Below are 20834 nucleotides of genomic sequence, written 5' to 3' on the forward strand. Positions count from 1 at the left end.
ATGACAAAACCTCCATAAAAAATGTGTGGGAAGTGGGGGAAGTTTCATACAGTGTCACCTCTCCTCTAGAGGTGTGTGTGAGCCCAGGACTGTGAATCTGGGCTCCTGTATGATGCACACAGGCCGTAAAACAAACAAACAAATAAATAAACAATATAAATGAATAAAATATCTATCAGCCGCCTTAAGATGCGTGCTATTTATCTAATTTTCCCACGCGTGTATCTAATGTGTCTAAGTCTACAGAAGCTGACCCCAGCTTTTGTGGCTGAAGTGCGTCTCTTTGTCTGCCCTGGAGTGGGGGTGGGGAAGGGGGGGGGGGGACAACCGGCAGAGTGGTTCTTATTAGACCCGTGACCTGACACCCCCGCTCCGCTCTCGCTGCTGAGCACTGGGCCGCCCTCCCTTTGAGCGGCCAAATCACTGAAAAATCATCCATTGAATCTGAATGCCATCATCACCCCCCCACACACGTACTGCGTCCTTCCACAAACTCATATGCATGGACGTCCTGCAGGACAGCTGGATGCAAGTGGATGCCAAGGGGGCAAATAAAAAGCAATGCAGTGATTTGACTGACTGACCCGTTTCATTCACATGCTGTTGCTGTTATTGTTAATGTCATTGCTATTATATATATATATATATATATATATATATATATATATATATATATATATATATATATATATTAATTTTTGGGGGGTTTGGTTCCTCATACATTTTGAAAAAAAATAAGGTAAGCTTATCAAACCTGAACTCCTTGCGGTTTCATTTCATCTCTATGAAATTAGAATATATATATAAGCCTCCTTACTTTTTACAACTTAAGGAAACACTCTTTGATAACTTTTTTAGAATAAAAATGAAAAACTAAAAATCGTTTCCATGCAATCGTGTACACCCAGATCTACATATGTATTTTTAAACCGGCTACAACCCCATGAGGAAGTGAGAGTCCTTGTGTTCGCCCCCCTCGACAGCTTTACTTCGACTTTCTTCAAATGCGGAACTGCTGAAGCCACAGGACTGTATTTATAGGCAACCAGATTTGTTTTTTAAACTGTTTTATTGTTGTCTTCTCTCATTAATTTCAAATTGGGGACCTTAAGTGAAAAATGTGGTCTCTGGGTCTCTCTGGGCTTGCAGTAATAGTTTTCAGATAAAAAATAAAAATAAGAAGCAGGATGAGCTATTCTGGAGTCTGTGGGAGAAGGTTGTTTTGGTATTGTTTCAGCTAAAAACTAAATAAAAACTTGTCACAGCCAGGAGCAACGTTTAATAAAGAAACAATCAACTCAATAAATAAATAAATAATTAGGCAAGCAAGATAACCCACCTTCAACCCCCCTCCCTGACATCCCACCCCCCTTTCCATAGAATCCACAATTTGAAGGATTCTTTGCAATCACACGGATCAATGCTCATTGAAATTTCATGAAGCCGGCATCCTCGGCGCTTCATATTTCACAATAATGACCAGGGAAAGGGCTGGGGGTCCTGGGTGGAGGGGGAGGGGGAGGGGGCTGCAGAGTTTTAAGAAAATGGTCACTGTGGCGAACATACCCACAGAACATAAAATATAATAGATAGATAGGCAGATAAGTAAATAAATATACTGAATTTAAGTGGAAAACTCACCAAGAGGAACAGCGTACTCACAATCCTTCCGTAATAGTAGTCAATTTCTCTTGACTAAAGTCAAATGCTTTGATCTCCACATACATCAATATTCTCAGTTGTTCAACGTTTGCATATATATATATATATATATATATATATAATTTTTTTTACATTATAACTGAAGGTGCATCAAAACACAAATAAAAAAATCAGAAAATATTTGCAAAACTAGCTGCCAACAGGCACGCCTCAGCACCTGGCCTTTCTTGCTCTGTTTTATTATATATATCTATGTTTAACAAGACATATCTGGTTATCAAAATCAGTGCCTTGTGTGTTTTTTCCTTTAGTGCTGAACTAGTGGAGAGGTCTGGCTGCAGCTGTAGTGCTATACACACAGAGAGCTGAATAGTGTGCTTTGTAATTGGTTTTGAGTCTTGTAGTTTAACAAGTACTTCTGGGCTTTGTAAGGAGCCGATAATATCAGCAGAATAATGAGCAGAGGAATGCTGCGCTTGCTTTGCTTCTTCTTCTTCACCCCTTTTTTTTTTTTTTTTTTTAGGTCTATCTAACTCAGGTGTGATCTCATACACTGTAGCTGTGAATCAATAAAGCCAGCAGCAGGCCGCTCGATAGTGCTGAATTATTGCTTCATTTTTCTCCTTATTATAGATGAGTCCTGTTATTTTTTCCAACCCCCACCACTCCGGGATCAATAGCATACAATCTTATTTTTATCCATTTTTCCATAAACCCAGTGATTGCGTTTATTTGGAAAATCCGACAAGCTAAATAAGGCATAGCTTGTTTGGGGGGGGGGGGGGGGGGGAAGGAGAAGAAATAAACAGTGGGAATACAGACATATAAAATGGATAACTTGTTTTTCTTGAGTCTATCCATAGCCCCTACTGTGTCTCAATAGATGTATGGTATGCATTTACTTAGAGATCTCTATGTGCATTCCTATATATATATATATATATACACACACACACACACACACATATATTCTTCAGGGAATACGTGAACCTGAATAACCCAGGGAGCAAAAATATATGGGAATCAATATACTATACATACATATTTACATTTCATAAAATCTACAATTAATGACTTAAAATCAAATTAAATTAATCTATCAGTTATAATCAGTCTGAACTCCTGGTTGCTACAGATTCTTGCATCTTTAATCAATGCAATACCATATAGTACAAGGTCAGTAAAAGTCCACTGAATATTTGGGGGATAATCTATCTATCTCTCTATCTCTCTATCACTCTATATCCCTGTGAGTCTCTGTGCACACTTTCATTTCACAGTCTGCACCTTGTGTGCAGCAGTGACGGCCCTGTGACAGACACATGTCTAACTTATCAATTAATTAGGAGGTGACAGAATCCAGAGGAGCTGCCGCTGTTTCTCTCCCCGGCTGGAGAGGGTGGCAAATCCCACACTTCTCTCTGTCAAGCGGCTCTAGATGAAATCAAGACTCCCTGGGCTTCTCAGATACTTATAGCCAGACTTTTAATTACATATATGTCTCTCTCTCTCCCTCTCTCTCTCTCTCATATACACACGCACACACACACACACACACACATATATATATATATATATACAGTGATTGTAAGGGAATAGATCCAATAGCAACTCACAGCCCTGCCAGGAGTACAGCTGAGGCACAGCACCCCCACAGACTGGCTTCTCTCACTGCTCTAAAGTCTGAGCTGTGGGGGTGGGGGGGGGTGCAGGTCAGGGGTTGAGATTAGGTGTGAACAGGTGTTGCTGGTAGCTGTTGTCCCAGTACTTTTGGTAATGTGGTGTTAATAGCATGTGTGTAACGTGTGTTATATATATATATAAACATAAAATGAATCTAGGATGCAACTCCTTTTAAATTCTCCAGCAGTGTTTGTTTCTACTGCACTTCCATTAATATAAAGAAGTAAAAGGAGAAGAAAGGGGATAAAGGACTCTTGAGATAGTTGCATTTCTGTCGCAGACCTTTGGCTTTTCCAATCTCAGCAGCACAGATACTCTTCAACAGTGAATAATATTTCATAAATACTTAATCACAGCACGGACACGGGAAAAAAATACCTATAATTTGATCCAACAGAGTCTTTTAATATTGGCTGCCGCCTGTATCGCTAAGACGAGAAGGTTGAATTCAGAACAGGAACAAATTGACTAGTGAACATGGAAGCTCATTCATCACAGCCTCCAATCTATGGCAAGCACAGAGGTCTTTAAGGCTCTCATTGGCAGATTGCATTATAACTCTGCTTCATGTAAAATATGTCAGGACAGAGGGTCTAACAAATGATGCAAGCGGCAATCCTGTGACGGTAATGCAGAACCAAACGGGGAAATGCCATTGCCGAGTGCACAAACGCCATAAAGGACAACTCCAGCTCACAAAGGACACCCCCCTGCCCCACCCGCCATCTATTCACACTCAAACGACTCAATATCAGCACTCTGGCATGTGGGTTATACGGTATCCCCAAAGCTGCTCATTTTCTTTGAAGATAATTATCTAATTGTGCAGCCCTTTGGGTGCCTGAGCTGCACAGAGTGAGACACAAGGTGAGACACAGAGCTTAAACCTTAACTCTCTTTTGCTTTTTTTGCATAAATAGGTGCGAGGGGTATTTACGATTGCAATGCGGCTGCTCTGGCCACGTATTCATGACAACAAACAACCACCACCAAAACAATAAAATAAAATCCACACTGTTGACTTAAACACACATTTGCTTCTCTAGTATAATGCCAAGAATTGTCTGCAAAAACACATTTACTATGTGTATAATAAAATAATAATAATAAATAAAACAATGTCTGCGGGCTTTGCTTTCAGTTTCCAAAGAGGAATCTTAATGAAAGTTCGGCTTTGTGAGTCGGGAGACTAGTGTGGCTCCTCTGCTTCCCTAGTCTTAAACTCCGGCAGTCTTTTCAGTTGTGAAGCCGAACAGTAGACCAAGGATGGCGTCCCCATATCAATATCAATAACATATTTATATATTTTATTTATAAGGAACTCAATAGAGCAAGGCAAAGCAGGAATGCTGCTTAGCACTATAAACAAAACGCAGCAGGCAGTAAGCTACTTCGAGCAGATCAGTGTGTGCATTAATTCTCACCCACACTCCTCCTGACGCACTGCATGGGACAGAAAACCCAAAGTACAAGCATGTTCGTGTGAGGAGGCCTATCTGAAAGGATGTTGCTTTTTCCTTCTGTTTTTTTTTCTTTCTTTCTCTCCCTCTTATTAACGTTCTTGCTGTGGATATGCACGACTGTCAGGGAATGAGCAGGACACAGGGACGCAAGGGCTCGGAGCAGCTCAAAAAGAAGAAAGAAAGAAAACAAAGAAAAAACTGAACAAAGTATTGAGAAATTTTAACGTGCAATAGAAACCACACGTCTAGCCAAACAGTCAGCTCTGACAAAAAATATATACATATATATTCCACCCATTGTACTGTCCAGCAGACTGATTGATCACATGTGCTGAAATGACCATGCACCCCCCCGACCCTTCTCTCCACAGTTGTGCTGCTCAAAGCACCCCCCCCCCCTCTTTTTTCCTATTGATTTCTGCGCGGCTGTGCTTTGATCAAAGGCTCTCATATTGATGCTGTATTGATTTAATTAGGTTTCATAGCTATTGTATTTTCTAACAGCAGTTGATTAGTTGCGCCAGCTGCCCTTGTCTAATTCCATTGCCAGCTGCCATTGACTAATGCCAATTGTCTATGATTAGTACCCACTGGCAACTGGACCCAGGAACCTGCCAACTGGAGGCGGCAGTGATGAAGGAAAATAAAATCCCCCTCGTTCAAATCACAGCAGAGCAAAACCACTACCAGGGCAGTTGCACGAGGGGCAAGACTGAAGTGTGGTTTGCAACACGGGGGCATGGGCTTGAAACACCCCCCCATCAATCCTGACACACTCGTGTGCACGTGAAAGGCTGCAAGAACAGGCCACGGCGAAAAGAAGAGGCAGCAGCAGAAAGTCAGGAGTCAAAGAGGAGAAAGTCTGACTCTGTCTGTGTCAGTGAACTACACTCCGTCTTAACGCAGGGGATGGCATCGAGCTAATTTACAAAAAAAGGCCACCATCTGCCCGCAGATCCAGCGAGCTCTCCGTTGCGCACTCTGTCAGTCCCTACTGGTTCGGCCATGTGGGCCTTGAGCAGCCGATAAAGGCAGCCAGAATCTCTGCACAATAAACCAAATGACTGTGTCACGCCTGGCAGACAAAGAGCAAAGACCAGCCCGGCGAGCCCAGAGAACAAGCTTTTCGTCTTAATGAATTATAGTTTCAGGCGTACACTGAACCTAGTCCTGATACAAGACAAACAAAAACATGCACAAATAAATACATAAATACATACATTATATAAATAAATACATACAAACATAATCAAGCAAGCGAGCAAAGTCACTCATGTTCTCCTGCTATCCTAGAAGCAGCCTGTAAAGGGCTTGCGCTGTCAGTGTTTAAGAGGCTCCTTTTACAGCCTTTAAAACTCAGGCCCTAGCTTATCTGTTCTCAGCTACAGAGTTAACCAGCAGAGAAAACATAAAGTTGGATTTTAATCATCTGTCCGCATTTCTCTCTTTTGTGTGCTATATGTGAGTGTGTGTATGTGTGCGCGGTTAATTGTTTTGTTTTCAAGACGAAAAGAAAGCATACGCCGTGAGCAGAGCTTTGACCTAGAGAGAGAACATGACCTTGACTTGGGTGAGGTAACTACTGCCTGGATTAAGTTTCGTAATTCACATGTTGAAGAAATTGCCAAATGAGTGTGTCAAAGGTCATCTCCCCTTGCTTCAGAAAGCACTTAGCAGCCAGACAGGGCCATTTACAGCCAGGTAGCCTGGAGGGAGGTTTTGCAGAATGATGATTAAAAATAATTTCTTCGTAATGAGACCTGACCACCAAAATGCTTGCCAATTAAGAATGCTAGCGAGGGGGGGCGGGGGGTTCGGAGTAGGGGTAGTTAGATTTTTGATTGTAAATGGAAACAAATTACCTCCCAGAAACTTTTGCAACGGTAACATAAATTAGAGAGAGAGAAGAGGGGAAAATCCCCAAAAAAGACAAAAGCTTGAAAGTTGCTAAAGCAGCCCAACTGTCCTGCAGGAATTTGCATGAACTTTGCTTTTTCGGTTCTGATTTAGGCAAAGACCACATTCCAGGTCTTGTGCAACGCGCCGGATGGCTGTGTGTATTCAGTGAGGCATGCGGGACAGCGTTTCTGTTGAGCAAGGCAGCTTTGGAGAGGAGATCCAGTTAAAGTAATCCTGCTTTATTAATGTAACGAGTTCAACACTACACTTTCTGTGTTGTCTGCTTGCTTTTGTACCCTTTGTGTGTATCTCAGCCTGCGTCTCACAGAGGTTGGGCTGAGCAGAGCCAGCCTGGCAGACTACAGGAGCAGCACACAGCACCTTCTGAACCATCACTCAGTGAGCCGGACAGTCACCCATCCAGTCAGTCACCCAGTCTGTCTGGGCATCCCCGCAGACCCCCTTAGTGTCAGTTACAGGAGTGATGGAGTTGAATGCGTTATGGAGCACCACGGGCTCAAGCACAGAGAGGGACTTGCCGTCTATAATCCCTTTACAGGAAGGCTTATCGCTGGCTCTGACTTCCCCTCCGTGCCGAGAAACCTGGGGCTGCGGGGATACAGGGAAAAGACTGTGAAGCTCTGAATGGCAAATAGGACAAATTGGATGCTGGTAAGGATTTGAGAAGGGGGTCGATATCAGGGCTGTTAGGCAGCTCCCACTCCAGAGGAGGTGTTTAATGTGTTTCTGACAGGCTAGAGGATGCTTCTCTCGCCCACCAAACCCCCCATCCACCAAATGTGATTTGTTTATCCACGTTTAGTCTTGAAGAGCAAACCGTCTCCACAGATGAAACGGGAAATAATATCAGCTATTATTAAACAGCGCTGTTTCCTGAAAGGCCCTGACTGCCAGGAAAGATGTGGGAATTGCTAAGAAAATGGCTTTCATTTCGCTTTATGTTCTTGGCTGTGCTGCTTAAATTCTCTATTTTGTCACTGTCTTGGAGAAAGTAAAAAAAAAAAAAAAAAAACTCAGGCTCATTACAGAGCTTCTTAAATTGGTCTGGGATTTCTGCATCTCAGTATGAGACCTTAGCGAAATGGTTTGCAGCCACTTTCCTCCATTATGTAGAATTCAACTTATTACAAACAAATCTTTCCCTTCAGGGCTGTTCTTATAATTTTCAATTAGGTGAAACAAGGTTGAAAACCCAAGAAGGAGCTGTTATACGACTGGAATGCAGTCTGTAGGAACGTGTCTGTGCCGCGCAGTGGCACGTGCTTGCTGTGTGTGCATTGCGGTGTCGTACGTGCGTGTGCGTTTGCATATATGTGCATATGTTATACTCATGGATGCAGATTTAATTCCTCCCTTTTTTTCTCATACAGCTTCCAAGATCAAGGTCTCCGAGCCGGCGGGGGTGCTTTCCTGCTGTAATTGTAAGCCTTTGACAAGTATTACTTGTTACACTCCACAATCTAATGAAGTCAGTTCTGCACTAATCCTGAACCAATATTTACCTCCATTTATTTTCTTTCTGTCCTTTTGCTCCCAATACAGCCTGTTAAGACACTTAAAGTATGCGTAATAATGTGTAATTTTAATGTTATGCTTATTAGGCTTGGCTTGTTCCTCCAGTCAGTTCTTCCTCTGGATTGTGCAATTACTACTCTCAGTATAAGCTGTGCATTGTGAATATTTGTGTATGTATATAGATAAATATGAATATCAATGTAGCTTCCAGAAAAGACGACAAAAGCCATGTTTTATAGCCATTAACTGTCCATGTCTTCACAATGCTGACTTCTATTTTAAATTTACAAAATGTGCAACTGGCATAGCCCTGTTAATTTGAAATCCCACAACTTAATATGATTTCAACAACATTGCACTAGACTGCACAACACAATGGCACAAACAACAGCAAAATCCCCACTGCACTGACTAACATGAAGCAAAAGAAGTAGAAGAGTAAACAGAAGGTGTGCTCCAGTGAAATGGCAGTGGTAACTAGAACGTCAACAGAGCCATCTGTCCAAGCGTCTCCCCATTCACTCACATTCAAAAGAGGTCACACAATACTCTCAATAACTTTCACAACACAATCGTTAGTTTGAGACATCTGTGGCATCTTCTCCAAAAATATGGGATCTTTTTTAGGCCTCAACACGCAACCCACAGCTTCAGGCCTAAAGGCTCATGAATCTGCACCTCTGTAAAAAAGATAAATTCTGCATTACCCTTATCTTTGTATTATACAGGCTGTTAGTGCTTGTGAGAGTCCAGAGATTCATATTAACCTCTGGCAAAAGGGAAGCATTCCACCAAGGCAATGTATCTCCGCTTTATGAGCCACGAGCAGTGTGAACAACACATTATAAATTAGTGATTTTAGTCAACAAGACTACATTTTTTTCTTTGTTGTTTCGGGTACTTTCTTTTTTTTTTTTTTTACTTTACATTAAAAATCCCATTTTTCTTCACAAGAAAGGAAGAGCAAGTGGTTATAAAACAGAGCTAGGGTGTATGAAAACACACATAATTCAAACTGTGTGCTTTCCAAGACACCTATTACCCAGAGCGCACTGCACTGAGCGCTGATGGGCTCACATTTTGCATGTCGCACATGTGTCACTTAATCGAGAATGTTATATTTCTAAACCTGCACAGATGCTATCAGACACGCCAGTTCATTCGTCTAAATACACAAAGAGGGATGACACAGAATCTATCATCTAAAAAAGCCACGATAATGGATTAAAACAGCTTCAAAGGAAAGGACTGAAAGCAACACTGAACAAATCCAAACCAAAGACAGGAAAGCAATGACTGAAAATCCCCTCGGTGCCCCCCGGCGGGAGCTGACATACCTGTGTATATGAACCTCCCTGGGGTCCCCTTGCAGAACTGCTTGGACTTGTAGGATAGGGTAACCTCCACCACTCCTGGGATGTGTCTGGGGGGGGTCTGCACTCTGATGGCATGGGGGGTGATGAGCTGGAATAGAGACGCAAGAACGTAAGAACATGGGGAAGCAAGAAAGACAGCAAATGAGAGCAGGACCCTCAGCATCAGGCCCTGCTGAACCGGCTATGGCTGTGTTAGGGTCTGCTCCCTTTTTGTGCTTGGTGGTGTGGTGTCAGGAGCATGTCACCCTGCTGGTTTCCAATGTGCCTCAATGTGTAAGTATGGGAGGAGGCCCCAGAGATGAGCACCATAAATTAGATGGGTACTGATCCCAGAGCATCATCAAAGAGCTTCTTCTGAGATCCTAATGACTCAGTTGGCACAGCAGGGCTCAGCTGCTGCTTCCAAGGGCCTATAACTCCACTGACACTCCATTTCTCTGGTCCAGGTGTGCAGTATAACTAGCATTTCCACCTTTCTCCTCTCCTATCCTCTCCTGCTCACAGTGTGTCTAAGAGAGTCACTTGTCAGCGTCTCACACTTCACCTCTGTAAACAAACACTTGATATCAGCAAAGACATAACATCCCGTAATTAACTCATCAAGATGGCAAAAAATAAACACTCCTCCTTCCTCCCAGCCGCCGCAGACAACTCGATGACAATTACGAGCACCGCTGAGGTGTTTGTCCCCCTTATTAACCAATTACAACACGTGTTTATGCATTTCATATTTATTCCTCATGTTTCAGTTGTAGTGTTTGCAAACGCGTGTACATAATTACTGTCTATTTCCAAATGCCATTAGAATTATGCATATTTCTCAATGTACATTTTAATGGCTTGTGTTTTTTTTCTTTTGTGCATTTGTCTTGCACCATTAGCCTATACATAAGGTGATCCTCATGAGCGATGAAAGAAAAAAATTATCTGTGTAACAGGAAGACTGCCTCACTATTGACATCCTTCTTTTGGGGGGAAGGGAGTTGAGGAGGTGGTTGGTATTGAGTTTCCAATGAAAAAATATACGGAGGGGCCGACGATCTTCGGCCAGAGAACAGGACCCGAGGATCCGAACACCTGCAGCCGCGCAGCAAATTAAAACCATTAGCGAGGGGGGCTCGGAAAGGAAAATGAACCCGGGGAGCAGTCGAGCCATGCCGGGATCTGTTCATTAGGGCTGGCTGATCGCTATCTCGCAGCGTTGGCTGATCAATATCTGAGGCGGCCAAACTCCGCGCTATCAGGCCCCTGCATCCTGAGACTCCAGATAAACATTCCACAGCCAGCAGAACGCTCTGCTGCTGCCCCTCTAATTGGAAACATGCTTTTAGCCCTATCGTTTCCTTCCAGGGACATTTTTTTACGTGGGGGGGGGGAATGGTAATGCTGTCAAATGTCTAATTGTTCTTTGCTTATTGCATTAGAATGTCACTCAGAATTCCTTCCCACCATTCTGGAACTGGGTGGCAGAGCTTCCAAAACGCCTTCAAAGACAACCCTGTGCGCTGACTGCAGGGCAGCAAGGGAAAGGATATTAGTTTATCTTAACACAAATTGCCCCATGAGGGGTAATTAGTGTATTTTTATGCCCATTATTCCTAACATACATTTATGTTACCTCCCTGTGTCGAACAACCGCGATTATGGGGAGGAAAAAGAAAACAGTAGGGAGAAAAACATTAGTGCAATGTTTTGTATAAATGAGCTGAAGGAAAAGAATCTGCACTGTACACTCAGGGTCCGCACACACATGGCACACACATGGCATATGGTATAGGTGTAATTTGCCTGAACAAAAGCAAACACTAGAAATTATAGCAATAATACAAATGTTAAATATTTAATCTAAAACAAACCAAGCCCAAAAATCCCAATGTGAGGAACCTGCTCCTTTACCAGGGCATCTGGGGGAGGAAAAAGTGACCCCCATTCCCTTTTCTTGTCTTTCCTTCTGATTTTTTTGCTGTATTACTGTCTATCCCCCTTAGACTCTGCCAGGCCCGGGTTAACCATGCTGGCTGTCTCTCTCTCTCTCTCTCTCTCTCTCTCTCTCTCTCCAGTTATTAGGAATGCCTATCTTGAAATCAGATCTGTTTGCTGATGGCTATAGGGCTGAGGAGACGGGAGAAATTAGGTGATGGGTGGGCCCCCATATTGTGTGTGTGTGTGTGTGGAGGTGGGGGGGGGTTCAGAGGTGATAACCCCCCCGACATGCTGCCTGTAGGAACCTCTACGGTGCTCAAGGCTCTTGAAAATTGGTGCCATGTGTGCGTCTCTGTGTAGCCCCGCTTGATGGACGTTGTGTCGAACTGGAAGGTGTTACATAGTTAGTGACACACATTGTATACACATACATGCACATACTTCATCAACAGCTTTCTTGCTGTTATGTGACACATGTTCCTTTAGATCGGGACTGTATGTGAAGGTTCGTGAGCAGCTGATTGGAAGATACACTCACCTCGCTCCAGACCAACATAGTGCCGAAGATGACCTGCAGTCCATCGAAGAAGTTATCTCCAATGATGATGACGGTGGCGCCCCCTGTGGTCCACCCCTCGCTGGGGCTGATGGCTTTGATGCACGGGGTGGCTGCTTCCGGGAGGAGCACGGCAAGGAAACAAACAGAAGGCTGTCTGTTAGTTTGACTCCATCCCACACAACAGCCGACACTGAACAACAGCACAATTGCACAGTTTGCTGATGCGGGCATAAATGGTTGTTTGTTTGTTTGTTTGTTTGTTTGTAATCAGAAATTACAAACAAATCAATCTGTATTGAAACACCATCCCTGCATGCTGAGAGATAATGACAAGATGCTTTTAAAAAAATAGATATTTAAAATGAATTTAAATATGCATGCCTCGCCCGCACAAAAGTTTAAAGGTGCAAACATTTGCCTATTTATCCACGTGTTTGTTTATTTCATAGGTCTACGAGATGTTTTTTGCACAAGAACAATTGGAGCAACTTTAGAGCTGGAGGAAAAAAGCATTTCAAATGTGTCCTGATTGTGTGCAGTATAGCAGCGGTGAGCTCTCGGGGTCAGATGCGTTCTAATTAAAACACTCTCTCGGTGTTCTTCCTGAGGTTCTCGGAAGTTACTTTGATGAAAACCCCGGATAAGCCAGGCTGCTTCTGGCTTCTGGCTTGCTCCAAACTTTTTCTCACAGTTCTTACACTTGGAAGCACTGGGGTTTGTAACTGAGCCACAAAACCAAGTGCTCAAAAACTAAACAAAACTAAAAATAATCCAACTAAGTACTCACAGCACACAATTTACTGGGGATATAGTGGCAATGAAAAAGGTTTAAAGCAGCATTAGATTTCCAAAGTTATTTATTTATTTATTTGTTTGTGTATTCGTTTTACCATGTAACACATGTAACATTCAAAGTGCCCCATGACTCACACATGCACACAGAGACACTGACAGAAAAACAGAGCAGAAGGCTGGGAACAGGGAAACCCAGGGTGTGGAGGTGTGTCTCCACGCGTGAGCAGAACAGAGTATGACATCACATTCACACCTGAACCACGCAACAGACTGGGACACCCGGACACTGACAAGAACACTCACAGCTTTCCACTTTCACAGTGCTCTGTGTTTTTAATGGGGGGTGGGGGGGGAAAGGATCCCAACAAAAAAAAAATATTCAAAAATGGGAATTGCCTTGATTGAGCTGTGCAAATGGCAACTTATTTACATTGCAATACTAAAGAAATATGACACCATTAAAAAGATATTAAATTGTAATTATAAACACACACTTTACATTACATGAACCACAGTGTAATTATATTGTAATTACTTAACTCTTGCTCAATAACTACTTCGGTCATTAATATCCTATTAATAAATGTTGTGCTTAACGACGGAGATGTCTCTTAAAGCATTACTGATAAAGCCTTCACTTATCATTAGAGGGAACCATATTATAATATCCTCCACATATGTTCTATGGCAGAAGCCTTTTGTAACGCATGGTTGAATAATATTGAGCATTTGCATATTATTGATTTTAATCTGAATTGAAGCAGACACTCCAGAAGCTACATCCTTATATTAAACTGTTACATGTTGTTCTATCTTCTCGGGTCTCTCTCCGCACCGTCTCCTACGTCGCTTGGCTGGCACTTTAAAGGAGACACCTCAGAGGGGAGAGAGTGCTCCCTTCTGTCTAGTGGCTGTATGATTATCCTGTGCCCCCCCGTCTAAACACAATGGTAGCAAATAGATCCCCGGTTCCGGTTCTAGAACTCCATTGCCCCTCCAGAGCCTCAAATAAAAACTAAAGGAAGATCCAAGCAACTTTTGCCATCCCGTCTTCATGTGACAAGTATCAGACACCCTCTCAGATTTCCACGTACAACGCTGACCCCCCGTTTTGCACGGTTTTCCTACAGCAGTCGAGGGCTGTAACAATGTACTGTATAAGACAGCAGTTAATAGGGACTCCCCTCTTTCCCTTTTCTTAGTCCACAGATGGAGGGGAGCAGAGACGCAAGAAAATGTCGTAGACTCAAAATTATGTCGCGTTAGCAAAGAAATAAAAACGAGTAAGAGGAAGTCAACCCCCGTGTCAGTCTGGGGCAGCTTCGTTCCCTTTATTCATGAAAGTGTGCTCGGAGTAATAAGCAGTGAAATAAATAAATAAATAAATAATAAAATAATCTTATTAATAAAAAAAACATTTTTTGAAAGATAAAAGAGAGACAGGGAGAGGGAGAGGGAGGTGCCTTCTAGCATCGGGGTCCAGTGAACCTTTGATTGTTGAAGACAGAAGTACCGGTGGCTTTTGTTTTGTGCAGGGATAATTAAGTAATCTGAGGGTCAAACTGCGAAAAGATCACTGAGCTCTCTTGTGTTATAACAATGATCACTTCACAATAAAAGCCCTCGGTCCCTGGGGCTCCGCGAGGCAGGGAATGCTAATTCCAGTGATTATACGCACACCTTTATTAAATATTACTCTGGCCTGCTTGTTTGAGGGCCTCGTGGACCTGATTGTTTTACGAGAGCCGTGTAAATGTCACTCCCGTCTCGCTCGCAGCAGGCAGACAATTTTGAGTCCTTACAGGAGTCGATCAAAGGCCACGCGCCGGGGGAATTGCTGAGAAAACACGGACAAGCGATAAAAATCTAACAGATTAATTGGTTTAAATTTCATTTCAGGATGTTGAACTTTGGCTCGAGATTGTGCCGCCGTCTTTCCAAAGCCAGTGTGTGTGGACTAATTACTGAAATTCCAATTTGCTTCTGGTTTAAAAAAAAAAGACAAGAGAATTATATGGCAAAGCTTTCAGCCTAAATACACATTAAACGGGTAAAGTTGTCTGTTTAGTGGATGTCACAAGAGATGGGATTTAACTGCTCCATCCCGCTACCGCTCTTGCTCTCACTGCTATTTACATATGTATGAGTTTAGCATTGCACAGGGGGATTAGAGAGAGCCAGTGCGGTACACTACCTGGTACAGCTCATCACGTATTAGAGCAGAATGAATTGTGATCTACAGACATGTAGAACAACCCACAAGCATGTCCACAGCAGATGGTGCCAGGGCAGGAGGTTGTGTGTCTTGCCGTTGAAGTGGTGGGTCAGGGGAGGACTTGAACCCAAAGCTCTTAAAGTAGCATGGTTTCTTTTGTGCAGGCGACAGGATGGGAACACCACAGTACAATGTCACCGTATTTAAACACGGTACTGTGGTGACAAATTACTGTTCCAAGAAAATGACACGATACAAGGTTCTCTCACAACTTCCCACACAATTGTGTTTACATCCACATTCCTGCAATTTTATATATTTCTATGTTATATATGTATATATTTATATGAAGCTATTTACATTTATATATAAATATATATTCGTACAAATTTGATAAAGTTAGAAGAATGAATAATTGCTTCTGCAGACTTTGAGGAGAACCAGCCACCATTAAATGGGCTGATTGAGGCTGGTGATCCCTGGGGCACAGAGATGCCAGGCGGTGAGCTTACAACCTTTGACCCTCAACCAACCCCGATTGACCTCTGCCTGGGACCCCATCCAACTCACGTCTGGATTTCTCCATAGAAGAGTGTGAGCGTATGAACTTGAGCTGCTTATGTACAAGGGCTGGTTCATCTCAGTTTGCTGTATATAGTATATCGGCCTCTGATCTCCATTCACAAATCTGTGCCCTGGAGGAAATCAGGAATCACAACTTTTCACTGAAAATACATCTCCATTTGGCCTCTCTTCACTCCACAGCGGTCTGATGTGCAGCTTCTAGGCACTGTAACGGGGATACACTATTTAATTAAGACCTCCTGGCACACTGAAGTCAATCTGTCTTGCCCATCACGAATAGGGCTCTGAAAGTCTGCAGACAACAGGTACAGTGACCGACGGGCGCAAAAACACAACAATGCAAACACGAGGAAGAAAAAAGCAGGGCAGCTTCCTTGCAAACTTGTTAGTATTTTTAGTCAGGACCCAGACAAGGCGAGAGCTGCAGCCTCCCCCGGGGTCACGCAGGCTGAAGGATGTTGGGTGAGGAAGCAGCCTCTTTCAGGTGTTCCTGCCGAGCCCCAGTGACTCTGCATATTTCAGTAACAGATTAAGGGGACAGGAAAGGAAAGCCGAATTATTACTTTCTCAAACCGCGCAGCTGGATTCAACTGAAAATATCGTGCCCCTCAAACAAAAATTGTCAGCGGTTTCTAACAGCTTTTAAAATCCGGCAGCTCCCAGACTAAAATGAGATATGCTTTCCTTTTTTTTGGTTGCTCTTCTTCTTTTTTTAAACATTATATATATATATACACACATACTATACATATACACACACACATTACAATTGGAATTGAAATCGGTTTGTTTTAGGTAATATTTTCCCAAGATAGGCCAGTTATCTGACTGTTAAACGTTAACTGAAGTGAAAAAAAAATTGAAAGAAAAATGAAAGACGAGAACGTATTTCTGCTGTGTGCTGTAACAGTTGTAAGGTGTCGCATAATGACCCAATTACTCTCACATTGTAAAAGGAGTGCATTACTAACTCACGAACAACCTTTCTGTGAGGGGATAATAGTGTCCTCCTATTGTACTCCATCAGTACAGTTCTTAAAGAACGTTAACAAAAAAAGATTAATTCATTCTAAAGTCATTCGGCTAGTTAAGGGTTGTCTTGTTCCACAGAAGAAAACGTTGATCACAGAACCAGAAAGATTATGAATAGGGAAAGCTATTCATCCGCTTGAGCCTTGTGAATTTCGGCAAATTCAAAGCAATGGAATATTGATATTTTGAATATTTTCAAGTTCTGTGTTCACGTGCAGAATTAAATTCTGATGTGTTAATTATGTGAAAATTGTAAAATATGTTGCTGCAGAGTAGGGCCATCCAAAACATTTTTTTTATCTGTACGGGAAAAAAACTACGTACAAGGAGCTATCAAAATGTGTAATTAATTTAAGAGTTACAGCACCTTCATTGTTTGTTTTGTTATAAATTAAAAAAAAACATTGAGAATACAAATAAATGTTCAAATAAATTAATCTGTGCTTTGTTGTGACAGTATTCGTGATCATTAAATAAAACATGTTTCCTACAAGCTTAAATAAGCAGATATATTGTGAGAGTTATAATGAGAGTTGTGTCTGGACAGTGGTGTCTCTGTGCCGGGCCTGAGGAACCCATACTGTATTTTATTGTACAATAATAATAATAATAATAATAATAATAATAATAATAATAGTTGCACATTTGATTGTGCTAGTTATGGTGCTACAGGCAGCAAAGAGACTCCAGTCCCTAAAACTGCCGAGATTGGAGCCGAGGGAGTGACAAGCTGAACTAGAGCCGGGACACAGAGCCCTCAGCTCAGTGACAGAAGCCAAGTACAGGCGGCGCTGCGGAGAGTCGCACATCTCAGTCATTCCAGCGGCGTGCTTGTCTGTCAGTGCGGGAGAGGCGAGGTCTGCGTCTCTGGATGCGACTGAAGGTGTCAAACCACAGAAAGCTTGACGTGTAATTACAGTCTGAAGCTGGTGCAAACAAACCTGCAGGCAGCCCCGATCGGGGGAAGAGGAGGGCAAGAGTGGGACCACACACTGTATCGCACTGAGTGTGTGCGTGTGTATGCATGTGTGAACGTGTAAAAGCTACCATAAAAATAGTTTCAAACTTGTTCCAACTGTTTCAGACGCTTCGAGAGCTAAACCTGTTTGTTTCTTGTTTTGTTTTTGAAATCAACCATTGATGGAGCTGCAGTTGTGTCTCGCTGTTGAAGGTTTCTCCTTAATTGTAGCATTATAGGCTTACTAGACAAGATGAAAAAAGACCAACCACCAACACACAAGCAAATATGTGCTAAATCTACTTAGCTTTACATATATGCATCATGTCCGACACGCATCAATTTGCTCACGGAAAGCAATCCGGTTTTCTAAGAGATAAATTAAGATGCTGTTTTATTTTTTTAGCCGTTTTATTTTTTCATTCTTTCTTTCCAATTCTGGGGACAAGCTTGTAATGCAATTTGGATTGGCTTTGTGATTTCATAAACTCGCAGAAAAAGAGAAAAAAAAAGGATGAACAAGTGCAGTGGAACAATCTGTGGCGATAATCTTGGCCTAAGTCGAATTTTTTGCAGGCTCTGAAATTGTGCGCGGATTAACCAGATGGTGGAACGAGAATCCATCTGATAGGATTAAACTTTGGTGCCTCCCTCCGTACCATCTGTTACCCACATTGCTCGAACACACAGCAACACGCAGCCTCCCCACAGACGGTGTAGGCAAACAACAGGACGACCAAATGGAGCCTTTTCCTCTCTTCCTCGGGGCGAGAGAGAGTCCCGATAGCCTCAGGAATCGTCTCCCCCCCCAACCCACCCCGACGTTTAACTCTTCAGGCTGCTGAACTGATACTTTTGCATTTCTGTTTGCCAAATCCGTCCTACTGAAGCCCACTATCAAACCACTAGAGAGACAGGGAAAGAGAAAGATAAGGAGAGAGAAAGAGAGAGAAAATAGCTATGGAATTCTATCAACTTCTCCACCAGATTTGTGATTCAAGAGTCCAGCGTTACAGGTGGTTAGAAGTTAGGAGTCCATCCGACCCCACGCTCAAACCTCAGGTTCCTGAAACCACTGATGTCCTGAAAGTGAGCATATTCACAGGCCACACCTCAATCCATTCCTCTGCAAGATTGTGGCATCAACCGGCATGTGATTGATTCCTAAATAACCAAATATTTTTTTAAGCAACGACATAAAAGTAGTTCTTAAAGTCTTAAGCCAATTAGCAAGTGCGGTCAAGTGCACCAGTTGCTCGATGTGAAGACGTAAAAATCTGAAGAGACAGAAGAGAAAGAAGAAGACGAAAAAGACTGGCAGTCAATTGTATTTATTTGTGTTTGTTTGTTTGTCTGCTTGTCTATCAGCAGATTCCTCCCAGTGAAACAGAAAAACGGCTGGAAATGTAGAACGGTCAACAGACCACTTGAGGTCTCTTAGCTCCCTGCAGATTGCACACTCAGGGCTCTGAAATCGAGCGCAGAGTCGTGCCGTATGTGGAGAAGGTTAACAGCACTGCAGGTAGGAGCTCCCGGCATACAGAGCCGGGGTCCTGACAGCGGGACCAGGCCCAGCAGGACTGGAAGCCTCTGCGCCCATCTCAGTCTCCTCCTTCGATCCAAACACAGGAAGGATAATCTCTTGAAGCACAGGGCAGACGCAAGAGCCTCACGCCACCCCTAGAGAGTGAGAATGACTTATTAAAATTCTTACCACAAAAAAAAAAGAGGCAAAACTTTAATATCACTTAAATCCTTTTTTTCATTAAGGTTAAATTACCGATGAAATATGTTTTTTTTTTTTTCTTCCTCAATCTGCAGAATATTAAATGAGAAAATTATTGGATTTGGATTTAGCTCGGTTTTAACTCCGCATATCAGTTTATGATTCCTCGGCACATGGCGAGGGCTGGTATTTGCGGTCGCGGTAATGCACTAACCTGGGAACAGATTTGGTCAATCGCGAGATGGTGGCGAGTTGATAAGGCGTTTTCTCTGAGGAAATATTTGTGCTATTCAAGGACGGTCTATCCCCATGAAGCATACGCACTTATAAAGACAACGAGCCACAGGGGACGTGTCTTATTTGCTGTTCCTTTTTTATCCTTTAACAGTCTGAAAAGCTTTCATTTATTTCGTGAGAAATAAGGAGGAGGAAAGATTTTTTCCAGAGAAATATTCCATTTGTAATTTAAAAAAATAATAAATCTGTCGGTAGCCACCCATCATGAGAGTTACCACAGAGCTGATAATCTCTGAATCTCAATTTGACTGCCTTAATGATGCACAAATGCAAACATCACTGTACGCCCTCAACTCTTTTAATAGGCCAATCAATAGAAAAAAAAACAACAAGAAAAGCTAAACCATACAAATACATTTTGTTTGTTTTTTAATAAATAAGAAGCACACCTCCCCTCTCCCCAGTGCTGAAAACACTTTGATTATTGCAGGTTAAACCAGAGGTATGAACAGTAACTCAACCAGTGCATCGCTGTAAACGTAGTCAGAGATGAACCCCTCACACTGCAGAATTACAAAGATGGGACACCGTGATACAGCTTTCTGTCTTTCCCGGACTGTGAGTAAATGCATCGCAAGGGGTGTGTGAAATTCGCTCTGTTTTGTGGGGTTTCAGAGGCAGCTTTGCTCCTTGCCTGGCAGTAAAGGCAGCGGGCGCCTGGGGCAGCCTGGGGGAGGTTAACAAAGAACAGCGGCAATAAACCACCGCAAAGTGCTGGGCTTTAGACACACTTATGAGCGGATGACCTGACGTCCCTCACTGTCAGAAGCTGCAATCGCATGGTCATTATGGGTCAGTACCTCACAATGTCAAACGTCCTCCTCTGAGTGTTAAAGTGCTGACTTGAAGCTTTCTAATGATCACATTTGTCACCATCCCTTTCCAGAGAGGCATGCGAGAAGGGGCTGGGGTGGACATCCAGCACGGGGCCTCCTAATGAGGATGGAAGGAGCGTTTCCCCCACGAAGTAGTAAGAAACAAAACACACTCAATAACACCGCGTGGAAGGAAAAGAAAAACCGTCACTTTTTTTTCTCCCCTGTTTTGGAGAGGTGGAGAGGGGGGTGGAGTGGGAGTGGGAGTGGGGGGTGGGGTTATAACATTAATTAGACGGGGTATCTTCTG

The 20834-nt window shown here is 42.8% G+C and overlaps 1 protein-coding gene across 4 annotated transcripts in view; it reads right to left on the reverse strand.

Moving 5' to 3' along the window:
- ebf1a (EBF transcription factor 1a) overlaps nucleotides 1–20834 on the reverse strand; it is a 177546-nt gene that overhangs the window by 39091 nt on the left and 117621 nt on the right. For all 4 annotated transcript variants that reach the window (XM_066717064.1, XM_066717062.1, XM_066717063.1 and 1 more), the window contains exons 9-10: nucleotides 12081–12211; nucleotides 9581–9707 (exon numbers count right to left, since the gene is read on the reverse strand). In XM_066717064.1, the coding sequence (XP_066573161.1) occupies nucleotides 9581–9707; nucleotides 12081–12211 (258 nt within the window). The remainder of the gene's footprint in view (nucleotides 1–9580; nucleotides 9708–12080; nucleotides 12212–20834) is intronic.

Source organism: Amia ocellicauda, chromosome 11 (assembly GCF_036373705.1).
Source record: "Amia ocellicauda isolate fAmiCal2 chromosome 11, fAmiCal2.hap1, whole genome shotgun sequence".
Classification (NCBI taxonomy): Eukaryota; Metazoa; Chordata; class Actinopteri; order Amiiformes; family Amiidae; genus Amia; species Amia ocellicauda.